At 44.7% G+C, this 16455-nt stretch overlaps 1 protein-coding gene across 2 annotated transcripts in view; it reads left to right on the forward strand.

Annotated features, from left to right (window-relative positions):
- The first annotated feature begins 535 nt into the window (after positions 1-535).
- Positions 536-16455, forward strand: part of SH3YL1 (SH3 and SYLF domain containing 1) — a 40385-nt gene continuing 24465 nt past the window's right edge. The window contains exons 1-2 of one of the 2 annotated variants that reach the window (XM_047845114.1): positions 536-911; positions 13831-13941. In XM_047845114.1, coding sequence (XP_047701070.1) covers positions 728-911; positions 13831-13941 — 295 coding nt within the window. In that variant the 5' untranslated portion in view covers positions 536-727. Of the gene's footprint in view, positions 912-5837; positions 5844-13830; positions 13942-16455 lie in introns of those variants that run through there. The other variant, XM_047845115.1, reaches the window with a different exon arrangement.

Consider the following 16455-nt stretch of genomic DNA (forward strand, 5'->3'; position numbering starts at 1 on the left):
GACGGGCTTCGAGCGGAGGGGCGGAGTGGGGGGCGGGCGGGGCCGTGAGTCACCTGGAAGGGGGAGGGTCCCAATGGGGGCTGATTGAGGTCCCGGGCTCTGCGCACGGATCATCTCGGGGTGGGGGAGGGCGCCCGGGGCGCATGGTGAGGGTGCGCGGACGACTGACCGATGCTAGAGGGGCCCTGAGCGGGTGCCCGAGGGTCTGCGGAGTGTAAGGGTCCCCGCGGGGCGGGTCAGGCCTCTCCCTCCTTGGCTTCAGGTGAACGACCCCCCCCAGACCTGGGCTCCCTCCCCAGACCTGGTTCCACCGCTCCAGACCTGGTCCCCCAAGACCTGCCCCCCCCCAGACCTGGGCTTCCCCCAAGACCTGGGCCTCCCCTCAGACCCGGGCCCCCCAGACCTGGGCCTGCCCCCAGACCTGCCCACCCCCAGACTTGGGCCCCCCCCCCCCCCCCCCAGACCTGGGCCGCGCGGCCCAAACGCAAGGCCCGCGATCAGGGGTTGAGCGGAGTCCGCTCGGGACCAGGGAGCACTCCCCCGGCCCCCGAGACACCTGCCTCGCCCTGACCCCCAGTGCTCAGGTCACACACAACCCTCTGCCTGGCGACAGGGCCCTGGGCTGGGGGACCCAACTGTAAAAGACTGGACGCCTTAGAAGCCGCCCTGGGAGGGACGCGGTGAAGTCAGAAATCCCGTGACCGCGCCGTGCTTTCGTCGGGGGTGTATGTGGCGGGTGCTTCGTCCTGGCAAAAGTGGAGTGTTCACCTGCCCCTTACCTGTGTCAGGTGTGCACCTGGCCAGGCGGTCCCCGCCCCGGGAGGCGGGGCCGAGCCAAGGGCGCTCTTCCTCTTCCTGGGGAGGTGTCGGCCGCTCGAGGGGCGCCGGAGGACCAGGCTCTGGGGTCACAAGTGAGTACAGGTGTGGGTGACGCCGCCGAGCCGCACCTAGAGTCGGGACCCCCCCACCTCTCCCCTTTAGAAAGTTTGGCTGCAGAGGGTCAAAGGTTGGGGAAGAGGGCGGGAGAAAGGAGGGCGTCCGGGGATTTTGCTGTTGCGTATTATCAACAGGTCATTCCGCAAACTGTCAAAAATTAACCAATTCTGTAGACTCGTCCACAGGTGTTTCCGTACACAGAAAAACTCTTGCTAAGTTTTAATTTTGGCTACTGTAATTCATTTTATGTTATTTGTAATTAATGTTTGAAAAGCACTTACTACTCTTTTTCGTCCCAATTTGTTTCAATAAGTGACTCTCTAGAGCCCTGCGGTGCTGTGGGTGTGAGGTGAGCTTGACTGGCGGGGGCAGGAAGTCAGCAGGGCGCCCTGGGTCCCCTGTGAGGTTCCGGGCCCTGCATGCGACCACTTGGCCCTCCCTGCGATCAGCCAAGCCAAGCCGTTTGGGGCACCTCCTGTGGTAAGGGGATCTCTGAGCAGAGAGGCGGTGGATAGCTCCCTAGCTCTGGGGGCACCGGAAGTCTGCGGGGCTCCCTGCCGCGGTGGGCTTTCCTATTTAAACAAGTGCGACAGTGCCCTGAACGGGTAGGTGACCACAGGGAAATGACATGTACCTGCTGGCCTGAAACATACCTGTTTCACTTCAACAAATGTTTCAGTGTTGTCACTGCTGCCAGAAGGGCTGAGTTGGAAAGAATGACACAGACCTGGGCCCCTTGCCCCCAGGGAGTAATCTGATGGGCCCAGACAGTTCTACTGGTAGGAGAGAAGGTTTTCAGGTTTTGTTCTGCTTACAGAACATGCGCGTCCTGCATTCTTGTTCTCAGGAATGTTTTTATTGAGATGTGGGAGATGCCTAGTTAATAATAAGTTAGAAGATATGTATTACATGCACAATGGAGAAATCACAGGTCTCCGGGTGCCCTTTCCTTCCTTGTGTGGGCCTGCTCTTGGAACACCTGTGGAGTACCTTACTTCTGAGGTGTCCGCAAATTACTATGTTGGAGGTTAGAATAATCAAATAAGTTATAGCTTCCATCCTGTTGATCTTGTTTAAATTAAGGAGAATTGGTTGTTTGGTTTACTAACGTCCTATTTATTTTTTTAAGTTTATTTATTTTGAGAGATAGAGAGCGTGTGTGTATGTGCACCAGTGGAGGAGGGACAGAGAGAGAGAGGGAGAGAGAGAATCCCAAGCAGGACCCGAACCGCCTGATGCTGGGCTCAAACTCATGAAGCATGAGATCATGACTTGAGCAGAAACCAAGAGCTGGAGGCTTAGCCGACCTAGCCACCCAGGCGCCCCTACCGACATTCTAATTAAACAAAAGTTTCTGTAAAATGAGAAAATACTAACCTCATCTTTTGTAAGATTAAAAAATAATCATCTTTCCTCATCAAGAGTGATGTGATGCTTTTATTCCACTTAGGAAGCATTTACTCTCAGGAGAGCTCTCACTCTTTGGAAATAGGATGCGGGGCTTCAAAAGGGAAGCTGGTATGGGTCCAAGGGAAATAGGGCTGGCTGTGTTGCTGGAATGACTGCTGGTCACAGAAGTCCTTCTGCGTATTGCCTTGTTTGACATCGTCGTATGCAACTTAAAACCTAAGCACGCTGAATTTTCTATTTTGGGAAGAGTCCATTTTTTTTCACCAAATGATCAGACCAGAGCGGCATGTGTAGTCCTGCTCTGGATGAGGATCACTTTTTAGTTTGAGAAAAGATAAAAGTGAGTGTACATCAAAGGTTTCCTAAAGCTGAAGGTTAAGTGCTCACCGCTCCCTACCCTTTGTCTCCCATCTGCAGCCTGTGGTTGGGGGAGGAGAAAGGAAGCTTAGGGTACACTAATGTTCGGGGTTCAAATGCTCAATTTGGTTTAAAGTTTGGACTGCAAGGCTGCTGATGTGAGCAGAGAGACCGGTTTTGATTTCTAGAACTGACAAGTTTTGTCCCTTGAGTCAAAAGAAGAAGTTAAACCAAGGCCACAGAAAGATAAGAATCAGTTGAAGAAACAATGACCGGCCTTAGTTGTCTGGCGGTGGCTTTCAAGACCACAGTGTTCTAACAAAGCTTCCAAGCTCAGGTCATTATGTCAAAGCCCTTTAAAAAATTACTTGGTTGCGTGAAGGTTTTTTTTTTGTTTTTATTTTGGCAAAGATGTGATCAATTTATTCTATATATTTCCTTTGCAGCTTTCTACTTACTTTGATTTTGGTTGGGGTTTTATCAATTCAGTGAATTAACCTTTATTTCATGTTAGTTATAAGGCTTAATAATTTGGTTAATATCTAATTAATGGACATTTGGAAAACCATTTCTAAACTTGTAAACTTTTCCTATAGGTACCTCTCTCATAGTCCAGAGTCCATTGGGGAAAATATTTTAGTGGACGCTGGCTGATATGAAGGAAAGTTGGGAAACCCTGGTCCTGAGTCCAGGGCGGGGGTGGAAATGCTTGAAAGTGGTCAGTTTCTAAGTTACTCTAAGCAGGGGTCTCAGGATTCTGTTTTGCAGGGATCCAGCCCCCAGTTTATGGCCCATGATCAATATGGAAATTATTTCCACAGCTTAAGCTTGTTTCAAGCTTTTGAAGTTTCCAAAGTAAACATTTTCTCCCCAGTATCTTAGAAACTCTTAATTAAAAAAAAATTATCTTAGTATAGACATTTTCAAATATTTTAATCACTTTTTTTAAAAGCTTATTTATTTAGAAAGAGCATGTGCACAGGAGGGGCAGAAAGAGAAACAGAGACAGAGACAGAGAGAGGGAGAGAGAAGATCCCAAGCAGACACTGTGCTGTCAGTGTGGAGCCCGACTCGGGGCTTGAACCCATGAACTGTGAGGTCGTCACCTGAGCTGAAATCAAGAGTCAGACGTTTAACCAACAAGCCACCCAGGTGCCCCTTAATCACTTTTTCAAGAACATTTTAATCTAAATTTCTTAGCTTGAGGTGTGGCAGCCAGTCACTCTTAGAAGGAAACTCAAATATTCATGGGGAGTTTGCTTTGGCTTGGGATTCAGGAGACAAGACTTTTGTGCATGTCCAGTCCAAAGGCTTCTTTAGCAACGAATGACCTGTATCGTTATACCTTTAGTGGTATAATAAGGCCAACATTCTGCCCAGACCATGCTCTCTCTATACCTAATGGCACAGCAGAGGAAAAGTGGGTGAGCCATGAGTTGATGCTGAGGACAGGAACTAAGATTTATATCTAAGTTGTTATTATTATTTGTTGGCTCTGACAGAGAAATTCACTATATTTAACTATGACTAAGCAATATGATTTTATCAGCAATTTAATAGGATCTGTGCTATTAAAGCAAATTAGCCATTGTCTTCCATAGTTCAGCCGAACACGAAGGCATCCTGACCAAGACCAGGCCTGTCAACCCCTGGTTCACGGCTACGAGGGCTCACAGACCACACTGCATCTGAATTCCCAAGTCTGATAGCCCCCTTCCCGTGTTTACAAAAAAGGCTGCGACCTTTGCCCACAGCAGGATGTTTGCAATAGCAGCTCTCAACTGTGGAATTTGCTTATTTGACTGGTTTAATTCTGCTTGCTTGATAGGGTTCACAGCAGAAAGTCTTCTGGGGGTAAGATTTATGTACTATTTACTGTGTTTTAGTTGCATGTGTCAGAAAATCTGATCCAAATTGGCATTGCAGAAAAGGAAAACATACTGGTCCATGTGACTGAACAGTCCAGAGCTGCTGTGGCTTTAGCTGTTGCCCAGTCCGAGGCTCCAGCAGGGCCAGCAGAGCCCAGACTCTATCTGCAACTCTGGTCAAGTGCCCTTCTGTGTGGCTTTGCTCTCAGGCTCTCCCCTTGTGGTGATAAAATGTTGTAGCAGGTCCACATGCAAGCGCCTGGGAGAGGGGAGTTCTGCAGCTCCGCACAAGCACTTGGTGAGATGCAGATAGCAGATCAGCTTTGGTTTGAAGCTCTGATGTGGCAGGAGATTTGTTCTAACTTTCAGACTTGGGTCACCTGCTCAGTGCAGGATCAGTGAAACAGACAAACCGTGACGGTTCTGAAATAAGAGACATAGATGTTCAGCAGCAGAAGGAACCCATTTCTGCCACAGGTTACCGATCGATTTCAGTAAGTTGTATGGAGAATCGAGACATATGAACAAGGCACTGTAGGGTGCAGAGGTCAGTGACATATGCTGCTTCTGCCCTGGAAGGATTGTAGTTTAGTGGTGGAAAAATGAAAAGGTGAGAACATGAAGTGGGAAGAAAACCAGTTGGGTGGGCGTAAGCCTCAAATCACAAACTCGAGTGCCGAAATGGGAACATGTATCACGAGCCTTCATTTTCTTTTTTTTTTTTTTTTTTGAAATTTTTTTTTCAACATTTATTTATTTTTGGGACAGAGAGAGACAGAGCATGAACGGGGGAGGGGCAGAGAGAGACGGAGACACAGAATCGGAAACAGGCTCCAGGCTCTGAGCCATCAGCCCAGAGCCTGACGCGGGGCTCGAACTCACGGGCCGCGAGATCGTGACCTGGCTGAAGTCGGACGCTTAACTGACTGCGCCACCCAGGCGCCCCAACGAGCCTTCATTTTCTACCAGGCGTGCTGTCTTCGTTCTCTCTGGTGGCAGTCACGTTTTAGAGTGGCCCCAGGTCTGGGCTACCACTGCCCACTCATTTAGCTTTTGGTGTTCAGTTACTACTAATCCTGAAGATGCTGCTACGCTGGCCCTTGCTGCATTCGAAAGGCTCTGACAGTCCAGTCTGCTGGAGCATTGCCCAGTTTCCTCCTGGGAGCAGAACTGCCTGCCCACGCCTTCTGGGTCAGCAGGACCTTGGTGCGGGAGCCACATCGGCCCTGCGCATGCACGGAGCTGAGGCACTCTGCCCACTGGTCTCGTGGCGTCAGCCCTCCTTGGGTTTCCTTCTCTTTTCTCATCCCCCCCGTTCTTTAGAGGACCTGGAGAGGACGGACCTGGAGAGGACTGCTTTAGGGTGCTACACCATCAACCTGTCCCTTGCTTCCCTCTGGCCCCCTCTCTCATAAGGTCTGGGAAATGCTACAGAGTTTGAGAGGCAGGGAAATTTTGCTATTACTTAGCACATTTTCCTCTAAACCCATTGTATTTTGTATGCAAGTGAACTGTGTCTAGTCCTCACAGGGATTTGACCTTCAGTTCCCAAAAGCCACACAAATACTTTATCATTTAACACATATTTATTGGGCACTTAGCTATATGTCATTGTGGCATGTGCTGGAGATATTACAGTTAATAAAATAAAATAGTCAATGTGCTTACCCCATGGGGCTCACATTGTAGTGAAGGATATGTACAAGAAAGATCAGATGGATAGGTGGGTGTGTAGGTAGGTAGGCAGACAGACAGACAGATGATAGATACAGACAGATAGATATAATTGATTGACAGATAAATAGAATAGATATGGATGCAGACAGATATATATGGTTAACAGACAAAGCAGTGATATAGGCCATGGTGCAGACTAAATATGATGGGAAAACTTTGAGGGGTGTAAGCAGTGGGGGACTGCTATCTTACCTATTACTTAGACGGAACATTTTTTTTGCAGAAATTACCATAGGGGCTCAAGACTGGGAACAGAGAAAGCAGCCAGGAGACTTTGAATAGACACAAGAATTTATATTCTTTGGGCCAGGCTGCTGGTAGGGAGGAGTGAGATATAATCAGATCTTGAGCATATGTTGAAGGCTTATATTCTGATAGGGTGTGCCAACGGATTGGTGTGGCTGTGAGAGTGACAGAGAAGTCACAGTTAGGCCAGGTTTTGAGTGTGAGCTCCCGGAGGGATCAAGCCTGCCTGGAGAGAAGGCTCAGGGAGAAGGTGAGGAGAAGGGAGGGCATCACAGGCAGCTTTGTATAATTTGAACTGCTTACTTGACACTTCATGCCAAGATGGAGAAAGTAATTGATGATATCGTGAGTCTGGAATTTAGGGGAAGGTTAAAGAGTAGATAAAACCTGGAGATTGTCAGAGATAAGTGGTGCTTACAGTTACAGGACCTGAGATCTGAGTGTAAATAGAAAAGGATGGGGCCGGGGGGACAAGAGGGTCTTGGCGTCAGGGGATCAAGGCAGCGCTAACAGCCTTGGTGGCTGCTGGGTCCTTGTGAGGCCACCAACCAGATGTGGGGGCAGGTGTGTTCCTGTGCTCTTCAGCTGATGGACTGGTTTGTGTGAGCCACAGTGGAGAGGCTCTGCCTGCCGCCTCAGGAAGGGACAGTCCCTCCAGGACAGCAGGAGACAGGAACCCTGCTGATCCAGAGCAAGCACTGGGACCCTGCTCAAATGGCATGCCCACAAGATCAGCCTGGTGACGGGTTAGTCATTCGAAGGGGTATGCAGAATGGTTTCACTTAGAAGCAGCGTTTTAAACTTGGTCTTGAAGAATGAGTTGTATTTCAAGAGGTCAGAGGTTGGCACTGTTTTTCCTTAAGGGGCCAGATAGCACATGTTATTAGGCTTTGTGGGCCAAGAAACAAAATTGAGGACATATGTAGACACTCATATAAGAGAGAAAACAAACTACCACAATTTTTTAATTGATTAAAACTGAAATAGAATAATTGAGAAGTTGGTTGTTTTTTTTTTTTTTTGTTTTTTGTTTTTTGTTTTTTGTAATACAAATCTTGTGATGAGACAAATGTGATTCTCTTTATGGGAGAACATTTTGCTACTTGAGATTCGAAGTTAGTGTTACTTATCATGAAAATAAATTACAAATGTTCAACTGTTATGCTGACTATGATGTAATTTTACCTGTAACATCTTTGAAAATGTGTTTTCACACATAATATTATTATTGTGTTTTAATTTTTTCAGCCTTTAAAAATGTAAACACTGGCAGTGCCTGGGTGGCTCGGTCGGTTAAATGTCCGACTCCTGATTTCAGCTCAGGTCATGACCTCACAGTTGAGAGGTGGAGCCCTGTGTCTGGCCCCTTACTGGGCCTTGAACCTGCTCAAGATTCTCTCTCCCGCTCTCTCTGTCCTTACCCAACTTGTGCTCACACATGCGTGAGTGCGCGCGCTCTCTCTCTCTCTCTCTCTCTCTCTCACACACACACACACACACACACACACACACACACACACATACACACACACACACACACAATATTAGAAATGTAAACACTGTTCTTAACTCCTAGGCCATAGGTGAACAGGTGGTGGCTGGACTTGGCCCAGGGCCATGGCTTGCCAACCCCTGCGGGGTCCCTCATCAATTTACTGCCCCTTACCTCCCAGGGTGTCCTTCAGTGTGGGCTCTGGGATCCTTAGCAGAGCTCCTTAAAGTATTACTCCTTTAAAGCGGGCACAGTGATGAGCTTCCTCAGTACAGGGTGCAGGAGGAATGTGACAGGAGGGACAGGCAGGCGTCAGCCATGTGCCAAGAGGACCCGGGTGGATCCTACCCGCCCTCCCACAGGCCCAGGAGAGGACCCCTCTAGGACCAGGAAGCCTGGGCCTGGCCAGATACTCCCCCCTTGGCCCCTCCACTCAGAAACCAGATCTCCTCAGCTCTTTCTGGTAGCCAGACTCCCACGGCTGGCCCGTGCCACCAGCTGCTGACTGCTTGTACCCCAGAGGGTGGCCCAGCAGCCCCCGAACAGGCCCAGCCTGGGGGAACATGGCCCCTCTGCCACCTGCAGGCACCACATCCTCTCCAAAGAGGTGCGCACCTCTTCCAAACTGGTCCTTAGTGAGGGCTGTCTCAGCCTAGGGTGCCATCCAGAATGGGTAGTTCTCACAGCCGACCTCCCTCTCAACCAGCTCTGCGCATTCCACCTCCTGCTTGGACCCAGGCTCTGCACCTGCTCTAGGTGAGCAGGGCGGGGGTGTTATAGCTGTGAAAGACAGCAGAGCTAGGCAAGTGACGGAAGCGCAGGATAGGACCCTAGCACCTTGAATTGTTCCAAGATGTACACTGATGGGTGTTGTCGGCATAGAGAAGATAGATCTTTTTTGCTTGAGAAAGAACGTGCATGCTCTCGAGTGGGGGATAGGGGGTGAGAGAGAGATCCTAAGCCCAGCTTGGGGGGTTGATCTCAGGACCATGAGAGCATGACCTGAGCTGGTCAAGAGTTGGACGCCCTAAGCGACTGAGACACTCAGGTGCCCCGAGAAGAGGCATCTTTTTAAAGGTTTTAACATTTCATGAAAAAGCAAAACACTGCTTTGCTTTTTTTAGAAGGACTTGCAAATAGTGTATTATAAATACTATTTAATCAAAGAAGTAAGAACGTTAACATATAGTATCGTATTTGATAGCATTTTTACCCATGTTTCCACCTCTCCAAACTACCTAAGTGATTAGAATATACGTATATAAAACGAGTCAAATCTAGTCCTAAGTTAGAAAATGAAAATTACAAATACTTCTCCCCCATCTTTCTTCTTCAAAATTTAGAATTAATTTTTAAAATGTAATAATTGGGTAATATTAGCTGCAATAAAAAGCCTCCATATCTCACTTACCTAACACAGTAAGAGCCACTTCTCCAGCACGTAATAGTCTAGTGTGGATGTTCCAGGTGGCGAACAGCTTTCCCCAGGCGGTGACCCAGCTGGTGACCCAGGGGACCCATCCTTCCCCCCTGTGGCTGTGCCATCAAAGTCCTCTTCAGCCAGCCAGTGATGGGAAAGAGAGGGTGGAGAAAGCAATACGTCTCAGCTGTCGTGGCATAGAAGTGACACACGTCACCTTCTCTGGGCACCTGCCTCTCGGGGACAGCGCTCCCTGTAACACAGGAAGCACACGTGTGTGGGCAACTAGCTGTCCAGACACAAAACCAATAAAGCCAAACCCTCTGTATGCAATTCATTCAACCCATGAAGAGTAAGGTTGTGAGGCCTCATCTTAGAAACCAGCAGAAATTAGGAGCTCAAATAGTTCGTCTAGTTATAATGCAAATTACAGTCAATGCATGTACCTTATGAACAGAGGAAGTTGTATTAGTCAATTTCGTAGTTCTACTCCTGTTTGCTGACTCACATACCTTCCCCTTAGCAACCAAAATGGAAATGAAGTCACTCCTATCTCAGTATATGCTCACCAATCATGGCTTTTAAAAGCTATCAATTGCATCAATACTGTACTGGAAAGTTGGAAATGCCCTTTACCATATATGTATTTTCTTGATCACTGTGGAATAAATCTCAAAAAACAATCGTACGTCATTATTGTGTCGCCTGAAGTCATGGCTTATAGAACCACCTCCATAACATGTACTTTAAAGGGCCAAATGTTGGGGTGCCTGGGTGGCTCAGTTGGTTAAGCATCTGACTGTGGCTGAGGTCATGCTCTTGTGGTTTGTGAGACTGAGCCCTGCATTGGTCTTTGCACTGACAGCATGAAGCCTGCTTGGGATTCTCTCTCCCTTTCTCTCTGCACCCCCTCTGTCTCAAAATAAATCAAAAAAAAACATTTAAAAAATAAAATCAATAAATGAATAATTAAAAAATATTAGGTTCTTCATATTTTATACCAATATAACTTTGAGATGGGTCAAATATTTAGTATAAAATATAAGCTGTGCCTGTATAGTTCTTTTTTTTTAATTAAAGCCTTTAGTCACAATAATAGTTAAAAAGATGATAACAGTAGAAAGCCCAGAGACATGTTCCCATATAAATAAAAACAAATGCTGAAAAATAATAATTGTTTTAAAAAGCAAGCAGAGATACAGATTTGCGGCGTGAGCACAATTATAGACTAAAGAATATGATGCCAGAAAAACAGGCAAAGAATATGAACAGAAAATGTGCAAAACAGGACATGTAAACAAACTAAAGAAAAATTCACTGGCATTCAGATAAACTCAAATGAAATTTGTCACCCTGTTTTTCTGACGTATGGCCTTTGCCTTTACCAGTGTCCCCCATGACAGTGGACGTTTTTTATGGTAATACCCAGTGATCTAAACCTGGGTGGTACTTTTCAGAGGCAATTTATAAAGTAATATAAGCTAACAAATTATGGGTTGTTTTTATTCATCGATTCCCAACCCCTAAGACTCTACCCTAAGATAACTGTCATCCAACAGTGGTATCTCTAAAAGCTAAAAATGGAAATAATCTACATATTTGGCAATAGGAATCAATTGAAGCATACACTGAAATGCAGACAGTAGTATTGGGGGATATTAACAGCAGGGGTGGCTTTTCCCCCAACATTTGCATATGTATACTTTTTCCATTATGTTTACAATGTGCTTATGCCATAATTTCTGATCATATAAAAATATAGAAGTTTTTTGTCATACTTGGTTGGGCCTTTTGTACTATGAATTTGAAAAGTAATTCTCCCATAATTTCTGGTTCTGTTATGGTTTGATTTCTGGCATTTCAAACTGTTGATGAATTTGGAGTTTATCCCCATGTAGCATGAAGCTGTGGATGAATTTTCATTGCTCCCCCCCCCCCCCCCCAGCAAAGGTCACTATTTATTGTGTAACACAGCTTTTCTACATTGATTTAAGATGTTATCTTTATTATACATCAAGGTATTTTATATATTTGGGTCAATTTCTGAATTTTCTATTTTGTAAAATTGGTTTTCCTGCCTATATTTGCATCTACTATCAAGTAAATTATTGACACTTTATTTTATTTTTAATTTATTTTTAACGTTTGTTTATTTTTGAGAGAGAGAGGCAGAGTGCGAGTGGGGGAGGGACAGAGAGAGAGAGGGAGACACAGAATCCGAAGCAGGTTCCAGGCTCTGAGCTGTCCGCACAGAGCCCGATGTGGGGATTGAACTCACGAACTGTGAGATCATGACCTGAGCCAAAGTCGGACGCCCAACCGACTGAGCCACCCAGGCGCCCCAATGCTTTATGATATGTTGTGGCTTTGGCAGAGCTCGTCCTCTCATTATTCTTCTTTTAAATACTTTCCCTATACTTTCTTGCTTATTTTTTCCATATGAAATCGAGCATTTCATTTAATTAAAGATACTTGTAAAACTTAGAAGATGAATTTGATTTCATTAAGACAAAAAGTAGAAAAACATAAGAAAATTCCAAAGACAAGTGCCAAACAGCGAATCAATATTTGTAACTCATGTTCCAGAAAAAGGTTAATTCCTTTACTTTATAAATGAATAAGAAACAGAGAAATACCCCCCAACAGGACACTATGGAGAAGACTTGATGGAAATGGAAAGATGTGTGACATCACTCATCACAAAAGAACAAATTAAAGTACACTGAGAGCTTCATGCCAGAGAGAGTGGTGCTGGCACTGCCACTGACTGTAAACCCTAGAAATTAGGCAAACACACCGAATGTCTGCTTTCACATATTGGGTGATGGGTGAGTGTGCCCGAGATCTCAGAGAGGAGGGGAACCCCGTGATTGCCCCTTTTCCTGCACTTTCTGTTCTCTTGCTGAATGGAGGAGACAACGGAGTTTGGGGAAGCCATGCATCTGAATGGCAAGGCAGCCTCACGGAGGGGAGTGGGCCCGAGAGATCTGCTGGAGGACCCATGAACCCTTGGCGAGTCCCAAACCCTACGTTTCCACGTAAAACTTTCAAGATGGCGCCAAGAACAGCTACCAGGAAGCTGTGAGGTGAACTGTTTTCAGTTCAGTGAGGGTTGTGGGATAACAGTTCCCACCGTCTGCTCATTAAGCCCTGAGCACACTGGGGAGCGAGCCCAAAGAATCACACCACACTTGGAGGGCTCACATCAAAACGACTGTACACGCACCGAAGCAAAACACAGAAGCAGGCCTTGGAAAGATTGATATGCAGGTCAGTCCCTGCATGGCCTGCTGCTAAGGGCATCAACTCTGTTTAAGGAAGACAACAAAATCCAGACATTCAATGTGGTGACATTCACAATATCTAGCAACCATCAAATTTTACCAGAAATAGAAAACAGGAAAATCTAACCCATAGCAAGAGAAAATTCTGTCAAAAACAGATCTGGAAAGGCCAGAGATGATGCAATTATCAGATAAGGATAAAAAAAGCACCTTTTAAAATATGCTCAAGTATTTAAAGAACAACATAAACATAATGAGAACAGAAATGGAAAGAATAAAAACAACCCAATGGAACTTTCAGAGCTGAAAACAATCTCTGAAATGAAAATTTCATCCGATGGCCTGAATAGCAGACTTTACATTGAAGCCTCTTGGCTTCTTTGGCTCTTCTGATTCCTTTCCCTGTGATAAAGAGATGGTCTATCCCCACATACTTCAGGTCTGGGAGGATTATCTGCACACTTGTTGGAACAAGTACATGCTTGCTTGCATGAGTTTATGAACACCCAGGAAAGCCTGACGGGTAGAATGCCGTACAAACACATTGGAGTAACCACTCAGTTCCTGAGTCTCTTAGGGTTTTACTAATAAGGACAATCTATACAGACAGTTCAACATTTTTGACAAAAGTATCCAGATACAGTAAAGTTCATATTTTTTATTTTGGACAGTTGCAATAAATTATATATTTTTTATTATGCGCAGTTATAAATTACATCTTTTGTTGATTCTTTAAATTTTAATATTTTTAAATTACCATTGGGGTAAATTAAGAATTACACAGAGAAGGTGTATAATTGAGAGATTGGACCATATTTTGTTTAAGATCCTTTAGAATCCCATGATTTTATAATTTCTGGGATTTTGAGAGTTTAGGGTTTCCCAATCTCAGAATGAATTTAATTTATCAGGAAAATAGAGATGAGACAATAATTTCAGGATTTCCAATTCATTTTATTTGTCTGGAAGGATACAATTTATTAATGCTCAATTGTGCATGAGAAAAAATGAAATTATAATAATTTTCTAACTTGTATGTACTAGATTTTTTCATTAAAATCTCTTTTTTTAATCTTTCAGTGAATAATCCCATACCTTCCAATCTGAAATCGGAAGCAAAAAAGGCGGCTAAAATTCTAAGAGAATTCACAGAAATAACTTCCAGAAATGGACCTGATAAGATCATTCCTGGTAAATAAAATATATGCCATTCATTTCTAAAGTTGTTTTGTTGTTTAAGTTACTTGGTGCACTTCCTGATGCCAGGCAGCGGACCCCCTAAGAGCAGCAAGCTCACAGAGTAGTGTTGCCCTCCTTCTCTGGGGGCCCTCCACACCTCCCTTTGCCTTCTGCCTTTGTGGAGGCGGCCTCTCCTGCCTCCCCTTCATGGTGCCCACTTTGGTTTTCTCCCAACTCACCTGTTCTTGTCCTCCGTTTCTGAGGCCTTGTAAGTTTATCTTGCAAACTCACTAGCTAATCTCATAAATAAATTTTAATTTTGGGTTTTCTCTTTCTAGATAAGATATTTACACTTTATAGTGGTTTAACAAGACATTAATCAATAATTCCCAACACAGCTACATATCCTATTCCTTGGCTCATTAAAATACAGTGCTTAAAGTTCCTGCAAACCTGCTGAATCAGACCCTGGGAGCAGTGTGGCAGGAATGCGCATTTTTAACAATGCTTCCCATGTGATTCTAGTGCGAGGCTGACCACGTAAGACCTGAGTCTAGAGATGACCTTTTGGGAGCCACTACCTGCCCATTGCCACTAGCACTTATCTCTACAGGGTGTTTCGTGGACTACTCGTCTTTGCCACGAGGCAAAGAAGGTTCACATGCCGACTACCTTGGGCAGTGCTGCAGACTAATTTCCCTCTTGACCACCACGACTCTGATCCAGCATGACAAAGACTACTTGATTTTTTTAACTACTTTAACTTCTTAAGTCAGATGTTTAAAGTTATTTAGCAGAACTTTAAATATTAAAAACTTTTAAATTTGTTTTATTATTATTATTATTATTATTATTATTATTATTATTATTGTTATTTTGGCCCAGCCACCACTTCCATCATAGGAAAACAGTGCTTCTTGGAGCCTGGCTACTCAAAGTGCCGCTGGGCATCACCTGGGGGCGCGTTAGAACCGCAGGACCTCAAGGCCCCACTTAGACCTAGTGAGTCAGAATCTGCATTTTTTACAAGATCTCCAGTGATCTATATGTACACACAGGTTTGAGAAGGACTACTTTAGGACTTGAAGAAAATTCAATCAGAAAAACTGAATTTTCAGTAGCAGTATTCTGAAGCAGGAGATAGAAGACATTTCTTGACATATATCAGCATCTGCGTATGTGGCCCGCTAGCCCGATTTATGGCAAAACTGGATTTCCTAACACAGAAACATCTGAGTATGGATTACCTCTCATGGATTTTGTGCAGTAAAATTCCATCATGACTTTCTTCTGCCTGCAAAGACCACCTGACTCCCTTTCAGTGAGTGTAGCTGGGAAAGTGAAGACCAGTTTACGTGGCAGCCTGGGTAAGAGCTGACTCCCAGGTGTGCAGGCTGTGTGTGGTGGGGAGGAGAGGGCCCCAGGGGCTGCCAGAGAGCCAAGCCTCTCCTTTCCTAGAGCCTTCCCTAGGATGGGGGGGGGGGCATTATGTTTAAATTAACACTAGGGTGATCTATTATATAGTGGAGGATAAAATCTACAAAAAACAATTTAAAACAAAACATCTAGACTGTAGACCTTAGCGGTACGAGGTCACACTCGGGTGTGAGGGGCCTGAGATCCGTACAAGGACATTTAGAGGGTGAATCTGTACTCAGTGCGTCTCTGCCATCCATGAAAAGCTACTTGGCAAATCAGTTAGGCATTACTGGTATTTTAGTGTTCCTGAATTTGGGTAGAAAATCTATAACAACAAACCTGATACTTAAAATATGTTCATCTACTTTTGCTGTATCTAAATAGAGGCAATCCTGACCATACACACATTGGGAGTGGACACATCGAGGTATGGACGAAGATGTTCTACCAAAGTGGGGTTGTAAAAATAAACCTATGTGATATACAATACAGCTTTCAACCGCATTACAATATACTTCTAACGTTTTGAAATACAAAAAGGAGGCACTGGATGCCTGGGATGAGCACTGGGTGTTGTATGTAACTGATGAATAACTAAATTCTCCTCCTGAAACCAATATTGTTCTGTTAAAAAAAAACAGGGACATTGGGGTCCAAGGGTAATTTCAAATGTTGAGGCTTCCCTTGTTATTTGAAGGATATGCTGTTTTGTGAATAAATCCACAGAAAAGGGAGGCACAGTGTTTACTAGGCACATATATTAATAACTCGTTTTATGTGATGAACTTCCCTGAAATGTGAATAAACCAGTGGTTTCTAAATTGAGTTTTATTCTCAGTACACTAGTAGTTATGTGTTACTCGAATACTCAAATAGATCATTTTACAAAGTTAAAAGTCTTTTAAAGTGGCAAAATCACTTGGTTTTTCTGTGTTTGAATCCAGATTTCCATATTAGTAAAAGGTGAACTAACTGTATGGATTTCAGATCAAAGTTCCACAGCTTGCAGCAAGTTTCTCCTTAGTACTTAGTACAGTATGGATCTTTATATTATGAGTTATGTTCTCAATTAATTGAAATCTCCAAATTATTTGTCCTGCTGGTAGA

This window comes from Prionailurus viverrinus, unplaced genomic scaffold (genome assembly GCF_022837055.1).
Source record: "Prionailurus viverrinus isolate Anna unplaced genomic scaffold, UM_Priviv_1.0 scaffold_33, whole genome shotgun sequence".
In the NCBI taxonomy this organism is placed as follows: Eukaryota; Metazoa; Chordata; class Mammalia; order Carnivora; family Felidae; genus Prionailurus; species Prionailurus viverrinus.